Source organism: Rattus rattus, chromosome 17 (genome assembly GCF_011064425.1).
Source record: "Rattus rattus isolate New Zealand chromosome 17, Rrattus_CSIRO_v1, whole genome shotgun sequence".
Lineage (NCBI taxonomy): Eukaryota > Metazoa > Chordata > Mammalia > Rodentia > Muridae > Rattus > Rattus rattus.
The window spans coordinates 42,879,652-42,889,894 of record NC_046170.1 but is presented as its reverse complement, the minus strand read 5'-3'; the positions used below and the strand labels follow the sequence as shown (position 1 = coordinate 42,889,894).

Genomic DNA, 10,243 nt, shown 5'->3' with positions numbered 1-10,243 from the left:
CTTTTGGAGCTCAAGTTACAGACAGATGTTGCTGCCATGTCAGTGCTGTAATGTAAATCTGGGTCCTTTGCCAACAGCCAGAGCTCTAACCACTGCGCCTTCCCTCCAGGCTTATCAGCCTCACTTTTAACCCTTGGGTCACTGTTATCTTGCCATGTTTTAGGGATTTCCTGCCCAACTCCATGTTAGCAGAGCTAGAGATTGGGGATGGAAGTGAAGGCTTTTTCCCTGCTAAGGAAGCACTCCATGGATAAATCCCGTTCCCGCCATCCTTCCTGCTTTAGTCACACTCCTGATACTCAGCCCACATGGGCAAAGCGATGCCCCTCCGTGAACCTCACCTGCTCTTTGTGGTGTGAGAGACCTCACTTGTGTTTGGCTATTTCCACTTAGAACAGTCACTATGTCCTTGAGAGCCTTCCCTTGGAGTAGGTATGACCACTGTCTGTGGCCACTGACCAGTCATCCACAGTTGGGATTTCTCAGCCATCCCTCTTTGGGCTTACGTGGGTCAGACCACCGGGTGACTCAGCCTGCACTGACACAACTACCTGCTCATTCACTGGGTCGTAGATGGAGTCAGCAGTCACCCTGCAGAATTAGCACTCTGTCCAGCTTTGATGACAGAATTTCACCTGAGAGTGGGCTTTTCCACAGGACTGGTCCCCTGCCTTTCAGATGATGAGGCCTCACTCTCCCATGAGTCCTCAGGCTGCTGGGGTTAGCTCCTCCTTGGCCCAGTCACTGGCACTGTTCCTCTCAGAGACCGCTTCAGGACGTTAAGCACCCCTGGTTAGAAGGTGTTGCTCAGTGCTGACCTCGGCCTTCGACTCTTACAGACATGCCTTCCACCAGTGGGCAATCTATGAGCGCTACCTGCCAGCACCGTCGGCTATGGGGGGCTGTGGTGGAGACCTGGAGGCGGCGTGCACAGTCCTTGTCAGCGAGCTCATGGACTTCAACCAAAGGTCAGCCACTCGGTACTCAAACTTGCTCTCTGCTGGTGACAGCACACATCAGCACAACTCATATAAGCTCACAGTGTCGTCTTCTGGGTGGAACTCCTCAGTCAGCATGTCATCGAAGGTCACAGCATGGCTTCTTCGTGGCGTTCATTCATGTCAGCCCAACAGCACTGTAGGAAGTGCTTTGTTCAGAGTCTCACTCAGTCCTCCCGTCTCAGCCTCCGAGGGTTGGGTGACAGTTGTGAAGGAGACTGGTCCATCCCCTCGTCCCCACCAGCTCTTGAGCAGCTCTGGAGGAGCAGGTGTTGTATGAGGCTGGCCTGTGACTGCGCAGACTCGCCAGCCCTTAGCAGTCCACCCCTTGCCGCAGAACTGCCTGCTCTCCACATTTCACAGAAACAGAATGGCATGCAGTCTTGTGTTCCTGGCTTATGCCACTGTGCAGACATTTTCAGGGTTCATCCAGCAACAGTATTTCATTATGGATAAATAATGCCACTGAACTGCTGGGAGCTTAGCCTGGCTGAGTCCTCTCTTGAAGGTAGCTGAGGGGGAGGAGCATTGGTGGGAGCAGACTTGGTCTGGCAGGAGATTAAGGCTGCCTCTATGATAACATTGACCTGTCTCTTTAAGTTTCTCTGAAGCTTCTGAGCTGCAGGCCTCTGGGCAATAACACCAGTTGTTAACAGCAGGGGATTAATTGGTATGGCTTCTTTCTCTCTTGCCCAGAATCAGCTTGCCAGGAAGGAGGGAGGTTTAGAGCAATAAATCTTTATTGAACCAGGAGAAGAGATCGCAGAAGGAAAAACTTTTACATAAGCAAATATGCATAAACACACATACATATATCCATTAATGCACACACATTCATACACATGCATACACTTCTGTTGGGTCCTGCTAGTTATCTCACATTTACACACACACACACGCACACACACTACATATGCATATGGAGCAAAAGCCCAACTGCCAGTGCAGAAAGAACTCATTCATTCTGGATGAAAACTAAGCTTCAACCTTTGTTGCATAAAGAAAAGGCTTCTACCCTTTTATTGCTAAATGAATTAAACCCAAGTCTGTAAGGAAGCTTTGTCCTCTTTAGTAAGACTAAGCCTGCCTTGTTGTTAAGAGAAAACCTGTTCCGTCCCATGGTGAGGAGAAGCCCGCCTGCTCTTCCTGCTCTCTCTGCAGCGGCTTCTTTGTCTTCCTCTCTGCACTGAGTACTGCTCTCTCCTTCCTCCTAATTCTGTTCTCTCCCCCCCCCCGCCACCTAATGTCATCGTTTGTAGTTTTTTGTACCTTTTAGGAGAATAGATCGCATGGTATCTATTCAAAACTTACTGCAAGTTTAAACAAATTCAAGTCATAATGTGAATAAGACATTCATGACAGAGATGTTTGCGTGTGTTTCCATTAAAACTAGTTATCTGAGTAGACATTCGTTTCCTCTCTCTAGCTCCACGGGTTCATTGAAAGTTAGTATAAGTTAACAATGAGGCTTTGTATAGATAAAGCCAGTCCGAATTTTATCTTCTGTCCTTATACCTACAGTAAATTGTTCATTCCCTTTTATGACCTTTGGTTAATTGTTTTCCAGCCTAAAGGAAAGTAGTCCTAAGTTGTAAGTCTGTAGCAGTGCCTGCTTTCTATCTCAGAAGCAATTAAGTTGTATCAGGTGAGGCCTGGAAGAATTCTAATTACAGTTTTTATATAGGAAAGAGCTCTAGTTGAACCCCTAATTATTTTATTTTCTTTTTTCCTTTTTTCTCTTTTTTCTTTTCCTTTTTTTCCTTTTTTTCCTTTTTTTCTTTTTTTCCTCCTTTTCTTCTCTCCCTCTCCTCCCCCCCTCTCTTTTCCAAATCAGAACATGACAATCGGCACAGAGTTTCTGCCCACCCATCAAAGGGTTCATCATTTGTGAAGCCCTAATTATTACTAGTGTAGTTTTGGGAATTCTTACAGAGTCATCACTAGGAGTTAGGAAGTCATCTACTTGTTTGTATAGCATCACTTCAACACAGTCCATCTTTGCTGGGCTGCATGAAGTCTGCCCAATAGGGTAGGCTAATGCCCAGAGGGGGTATCATATCAATTTTATAAGGACAGGAAAGGTATATCAGCTGCAGGAATCAAACCCTGAGATTTGTCCCCCTGGGCCTTGCTACAAGAGGCAAAGGTCACAATCCACAGTGAAACCATCTCAGAAAGCCCACCCGCTGGCCTTTGGCCTGTCCTAGATGGCTCCTGACATTGAACAGCATACATCATCTCTGTAATTCCTTCTGCCACTGGTAGACATTTGCTTGCTTCTGCTGTTTGGCTATTGTAACATTGCTCCAACCTTTTTTGAGTATAGGTTTTGTGGAGCCCTGGGTCACTGTTTTTCCTCGGCATATCATGAGTGGACTGGTGGATAATAATACAGTTTTCAAAATGTTTTCACATGCTGGCTCTACTATATTATAGTCTGCCTGCGGTAGAGAGAATTCAAAGGGTCCCACAACATTATCTTTTCTGATTGTAGCCATTCTAGGGTATGAAGTCCTGTTTTATTGTTGTCGTTTGAGGTTTGTTTTTTTCTTTGTGATGATGGATCATTTAGAGAAATATCTATTAGAATTTCTCCCTACCTGAACCTGACCATCCCAGCTGTCTTTTGTGCTACTAGAGATCAAACCCAGGGTCCCACACAGACTAGAAAAGTAGTCTGAGGACACCACATCCTTTAAACTGGTCTGGCTGGCTGAGCTGCAGTTCTTCACCTGTCCTACACAGACACTTAGCACACAGAGGGACAGAGTTTCTCCTGTTCCCTGAACTATCTTTTCACCCACTTGATAATGGTCAGTGAACGAATGATGGATGGATGAATGAATAAATGGATGAATGATGAATGGATGAATGAATGATGGATGGATAGATGAAGGAATGATGAATGGATTGATGGATGGATGGATGATGGATGATGAATAGATGAATGGATGGGTGGATGATGGATGGATGAATGATGAATTTGCAGAGGTCTGATTCATTTGTTTTTACTTCTAGCTCTTATTCTTAGGTCTTTACTTCCTCTGTTCGAGGTAGAGATCCACATTATTCTTTCGCATGTCCTTGTTGAGAAAACTGTACTTCCCCCATGATGGTCTTGATGTCCTTGCCACACAGGGGTCACTCACAGAGTTTATCCCGAGGCCCCTGGTTCCGTCTGCTGTCTCAGGGTGTTATCCTCTGATGTGAGTCTTGGTATCTCAGAGTGTGAGTCTTCAGCACTGCTCCTTTTACAGATTGCTTTGGCTATTCTGGGTCCTTTGTGATTTCCCTTGGATTTTACCATCAGTAAATTGTTGTTTTGTTTGGCTGTTTGGGGTTTGGGGTTTTTGTCTGTTTGTTTGTTTGTTTGTTTGTTTGTTTTTCTACAAACCCAATTGGAATCCTTATGGAAACTGTATTAGATCTCTCCACCACGTTTTCCTATCCATGGTCACAGGGTTTTTGTTTAAGTTTTGACTTATCTTACCAATATTTTAGGTTTTTGTGGTTACAAGTCTAATAATATTTGCAAAATATAAGACTTCTATTAATAAGTATTTTATTTTGTTTGTCTTAAGACATGGTCTCACCTTGTAGCTTTGTCTAGCCTAGAACTTGATATGTAGACTAGGCTGACCTTGAACTCCCAGAGATCCTCCTGTCTCTGTATTTTGTTTTCACTGTGACTGTAAGTGGAATGACTGGCTTTTTTTTTTTTTAATTATTTATGCATAACATACAGAAACACAATGGAGGTTTGTATATGGAGGCAACAAACTGAGTTCCTTGCTGTAGGTTCTTTCTGAGTGAGTCGCTCCGGCTTTACTGCGGGTGAAGTCATGTCCCTTGTCAGTGCCATCATTCAGCTTCTGTGCCGTTGTTAAGTGTATGAATTAGTTTGGGGAAGTTAAACCTCCCACGACAAACAACACTTGGTGTTGGTACATTTTTCTTCCCTTACGAAAAAAGTTGTACGTGTAGGCAGGTGTGTGTGTGTGTTTGCGTGCGCACGTGTGTGTGTGTTTGTCTATGCTCAAGCACAAATGCAAATGCAGAAGCCAGAAGAGGGTGTCAGCCACATGGAATTGTCTGTACAACATCCAGCATGTTACGTGGATGCTGGTATCTACCTTTAGTCCTCAGCGATTGCTGACACACATTTTTTTTTTTTTTTTTTTGGTTCTTTTTTTTTTTGGAGCTGGGGACCCGAACCCAGGGCCTTATGCTTCTTAGGCAAGCGCTCTACCACTGAGCTAAATCCCCAACCCCGCTGACACACATTCTTAACCTCTGCGATGCCCCAGACACCCTCCCCTTTATTTAGATAAGCTTTTGCAGCTCAGCCATGGCTGGATTGAAACTTGCTGTGTTGGCCAAGTTGGCATCAAACTTGTAGTCATCCTCCTGTCTCTGCCTCTTGAGTGCAGAAATCACATGCCTGTGGCCGCCATTCTTTGCATTGTTGATGTTTTTGACTGCTAGTACTTTGGGATTTTGCTGGTTTTTTCCTGCTGTCAGTTACACGCAGGCAGTCCACTGTGGAGGCAGGAGAAAGAATGGGCACCGAGGTAGCACTGCTGGCCGACAGCACTGAGGAGGCCTTTGTTTTACTTTCAATTCAAGGAGTTACAACCACTCAGAGGACTCTGATCTGGTTCTTGGTGGCCGCACAGGAAACGAGGATCTTCTTTCTAGACTACAGGTGAGTTAGAGAGCAACAGAGCCCAACGTGTTTGCTGCAGCAATCTGTCCTCTGTTAAGGTGTGTATGACGTTAGCATAATGGTGACTGACTGGACAGAACCGAGTGGGAACCATGGCAGAGACCTAGAGCAGCAGTGGCCTTTGAATGTATCCCACAGGTGAGCATCACAAGACCCAGGCACGGCTGTGATGCCAAAACTGTCTCCCGGCTTTGGAACATCCACACTTTGACAGCAAAGCTGCTGCTGCAGTCCTCTGCTTCTTCGTGTTACTCAACTGGGCTGCAGGCTCCGAGAAGTGACCTTAATAAGCCAGCCTGTGTAGAGGAAAAGAGCACATGGAGGCTTCAGGCTTCGTGGGCTCCCAAAATGAGCAGAATGCAGCGGAACATGCCGATGTTCCAGTGTCTCTAAGTGGCCTCTTTCCAACCCTCCATGTTGTTGCCATGTCCTGTTGCTGTGACACAGTAACTGAGAAAACGGAGTTAAAGGCACAAAGGCCACTTGCCTTCATTGTCGTGGTCCTGTGTTGAGTCAGGACATCACAAGAGGGAGGGTGTGTCAGACAGAGCAGCCAAGAAACAGAAAAGGAGCAACTGGGGACAAGGGAGATTCTTCAAAGCCCATCCCCATGAGGGTCCTCCAGCCAGGCTGACCTTTAGTGTTCTACCAGTTCCCAGCAGTCCATTCAGGGACGTCCCCAACCATGGGCGGAGTCAGGGCCCTCACGAGCCTCTCATTCTCCACACTGGTGCTTAGGGACCAGCTTTCAGCACTGTCATTTAGAGGGCATCTCCGATCTAAACCATAGTAGCACATGTCACTTCATTAGACACAGTCGTATCTGTGGGCTCCTTCCATTCCTCAAGGGTCTGAATTCAGAAGTGTGGGGAGTTAGAACTGTGCGTGGTAAGAGCTGAGGAAATCCCTCAAATGAGAGCATCCTGCAGGCTGAGAGAGGCAGACACCCGGCTTCATCCAGACCTCTGTCTTCCCCACCCATCTCTCCTAGATGTCAGGGATTAGCCTGAGAGAGGCCCAGCCTGCAGGTGGTTTTTAGGGTCACACAGCAGGCTGTGACAGCTGTGGGTGCAGGGCACATTCTTTCTGTTGAGTAGACGGGACAGACAGACCCCCACTGTACAGGCCTCCATTGTAAATGGTATTCTGACAAGTTATTTACTACTCTTAGCTCTACTATGACCTGGCCCTCTACCCTTTGGGTTTTTTAATCACCTTTAGCACAGTCACTGGGGGAGCTGCCCCTAATCCATTGTCTATGCTGACTGTCTCCTCCCCAGCTGTGCTCCCCAGGTACTTGCTACCTCAGTCTCACTCAGGTTATTTCTGCTCCGTTAGTCTGTTCTGGGGATTTCACTAGGCCACGTGCCCCTGGTCCATCACCTCTAATGGAGACCTCCTATTCTCTCTGGCTCCTTTTCTCCTCTCCCCTCCTTCTTCCTCCTCTTTCTTCTTATGATCCCTATCTGCGACCCCCAACCTGGTAACAAAGCCCCACCCCTCTCTATTCTCCCCAGGAATTGGCTGCAGCCACTTTAATTGGGAGCAAAGTTTACACAACAAAGGCCTGTGTATGTGAGAAGTCCTCCCAACTGGGGGCACCTAGGCCTTGGGGTTCAGAATTCAGCATTTGTATGCACAGCCCCACACCAACCCCCATACTCTACACATCAGGAATTGTGTGGCATTACCTGCTCCCTGCCCATGACCCCCACAGTAGGGCCTTTCCCTCCACCCCTCAGGCCCACCTGGCTCTCACTCACGTGGCTCCTCCCAGGAGAGTGACAAGGTACAGGCTTCTGGCACTGAGACAGCATGCAGTAGCAGCAGCAAGCCAGACAGTTCTGCCGGTGCAGTGCGAGCTCAGGGCCCGCCCCTGTGGTCCTTATGAGGTGGATGCCGAGGATGCAGGATGACACCAAGATGGATGACAAGGTTTAGGGAAGCCAACTCTATGGCTTGGGCATTCAGTTGTCTGTTGACATGGCTCCCAGGTTACTGAGGATACCAGTCCTATTCCTGGATCCGCCATCTTGTTTTTAAAAGAATAATGTATAAGATCCAAATCCAGGCCCAAAGTGCAGAGTTCACAGCTATTTGGGACACATGGGTCATTCTTTGGTATTTAAAAAGTCACATTTATTCTTCTGAAAAATAATGTTTAATTTACAAACAAAAAGAATGTGACAGCAGAGGACGCACCTTCAGCCCATCCCTGCATGTCTGTCCACCTGTCTACACCGAGCAGTAAGGGTGGCAGTGTGCAGCCCCAGGGAGACCTGGGGATGTATGCTGGCTGTCCCCTGTGCTCATTTATGTTTATAATTTAAAGATGGCTTTGTTTCTGTGGTACTGGGGGTGAGGCTTGAATGCAGAATCTGCAATCTAGGCAAGTGCTCCAACCTAAGCAGGCCCCGGAATTTGCAGTCCTCTTGCCTCAGTCTCCCAATAGCTGAGCTACTAAGTCTGGTTAACAATGGCTTTCACAGGGAAGGGCTTGTGTCTTTGTCCCTCCTCACTCCCCATCCCTGTGGAGACAACCTTTCTCAGGCTCATCTCTCAAGGTCGCCAACTGAGTTCCACGGTGAGCAGAGAACTTTTCTGCCCTCATGTTTAGTGACACATCAGAGATAGAGGGTGGACTTGGTCCTGTTTTTTTCCAGGAGATGGCTGTGGACCTGGAGCTTGATCAAGGTTCTGCTGTGCCCCATGGCTGTTCTACTCCTGAGAGTCACTTTCTCTTTCGGGTGTTCAGAGGACGGCTACAAGCTTTGGCAAGGCCAGGCAGCATGGCTACCAGCCTTAGGAGACAGCAAGAACTGCTCATATGCAAACGGTACCATCCAGCTCTCACGCCGGCCTCTGTCTTTAGCTTCCACTACTAACTGCTTGTTTCTATTATGTCTGCTCCGTCCACACTTGGAGTGGTTCCAGCATCTCAGTGGCTCTCAGGAACAAGTGTAAAAAGTGTTTGGAATTCAAGTCTTTTTTCTTAGACTCAGGCATCTCTAGGAAAGGATGTGCTCTAAAGATGTTTTCTTTTTTTCTGTTTTGTTTTGAAAGTGCAGTGCAACTGTGTTCATGAAATTCTCCGGTTAAGGATTGCTTCCTTAGACAGTGGTGCATCCTTCCACCTGCTTGTTGAAATTTTATTTATATTTTTTGAAGTGCATTTGTGGTATCCACAGTGCACGCGCAGGAATTCAGAGCAAGGGACAAAGTGAGCTTTGTATTTAGAGCACACGCGCTCAGTGGGAACTAGAAGGGCTGGCTTTGAGCAGCATCGCTTGATCTGGAAAGCACTGTGCAGGGGAGGACACCCTGTCCATGTGTCTGTCTTCACCACAATACACCCCTTTCTTTCCAAGGCTTCTCCTCCGTCTGCCTCCCTCTGTTCTTGTGGGCAGCCCCCAGGCCGGACAACCTGTCTCCCCGAACCGTGAAGAGTTCTTTAACCTGGTCACCTCTGGGTTGGTATGTGCAGACGCTCTGGGCTGGCCTTTCTACCTCTCCGCCCGTTTTGTGCTGACTTTGAACTGTTTTACAGAGAAACGTCTGTTGCCACGGCAGTGTCCTGACCTACGACCTTACCATCCACTTCTTCAGGGTAATTTCTTTGGTTGCCTAGTGGTGCCGGCACTTCGGGGCCTGGGTTCCCATGGGCACCTGGGTTGGCAGACTATGAGCCTCAGGATGTTTTGCTGCAGGGGCTCCTCAATGTGTGTCTCCGAAGTCAAGACCCGGCGCTGGTGGCCAACCGCACACTGGCAGAATGCCAGACTAAGTGTCCCGTGATTTTGACTTCAGCACTGGTATGTCTGGCCCGGTTGGGTTCCTCCCCCCACACTGCTCTCTTATGTATTCATGCACAGAAGTCAAAGAACTTGCAGCAGTCAGTTCTTTCTTCCCACTGTATGGGACCCTGGGGTTGAACTTAGCTCAGCAGATTTGGGAACACGCATCTTTCCTATTGAGACATCTCACAGACCCTAGTCTTGGACATTTTTCCAAGAGTTGGGATTTGCAGTTCTCAGAAGGTTCAGTGTCCTACCCTGGTGGTTACTATTCACAAAATGTGAGAGAGCCTGGAACACTGGCTCTACATTTAAAAACAATGCTCTTCCAGAGGCCCCAGATGTGGTTCATGACTCATCTCTCGGGTTCCAGGGGACCCAACACCTTCTTCTGATCTCTACAGGCACAAAGCATGTGCCCACATTAAATACGTAAACATACATGCAGGCACAACTCATACACACATATATATACATATATAAACACACGTACAAGGTAGGTAGCGCACAGTGGCTCACAGGACACACCCTCTGCGCTTCAGTGCTGTCCCACCCACTACTCTGTTGCATCCTCTCACAAGTCCTCAACTACAAAGCTCACTGGAGGCTCCATGTCGGCTGTTCTGCATCCCAACACAACGATTCCTGCAGATGCTAGTGACTGGTCCCAGAGGAGCTACTGGGGCTTCCTCGGACCCCAGGACCTCCATCTGGTTTGTTATTCT

General features: G+C 47.7%; 1 protein-coding gene and 1 non-coding gene across 2 annotated transcripts in view; one reads left to right on the top strand and one right to left on the bottom strand.

The window, feature by feature from the left end:
* The window catches only part of Fanca (FA complementation group A), a 56,618-nt gene that overhangs the window by 40,814 nt on the left and 5,561 nt on the right, over positions 1-10,243 (top strand). Inside the window, exons 30-35 of the mRNA XM_032887323.1 lie at positions 840-968; positions 5,625-5,703; positions 8,388-8,560; positions 9,093-9,198; positions 9,272-9,331; positions 9,432-9,536. Of these exons, the coding sequence (XP_032743214.1) occupies positions 840-968; positions 5,625-5,703; positions 8,388-8,560; positions 9,093-9,198; positions 9,272-9,331; positions 9,432-9,536 (652 nt within the window). The remainder of the gene's footprint in view (positions 1-839; positions 969-5,624; positions 5,704-8,387; positions 8,561-9,092; positions 9,199-9,271; positions 9,332-9,431; positions 9,537-10,243) is intronic.
* Positions 2,825-2,888, bottom strand: LOC116886719. The gene has a single exon (XR_004386131.1). It is a non-coding gene; the product is annotated as a small nucleolar RNA SNORD43 (small nucleolar RNA).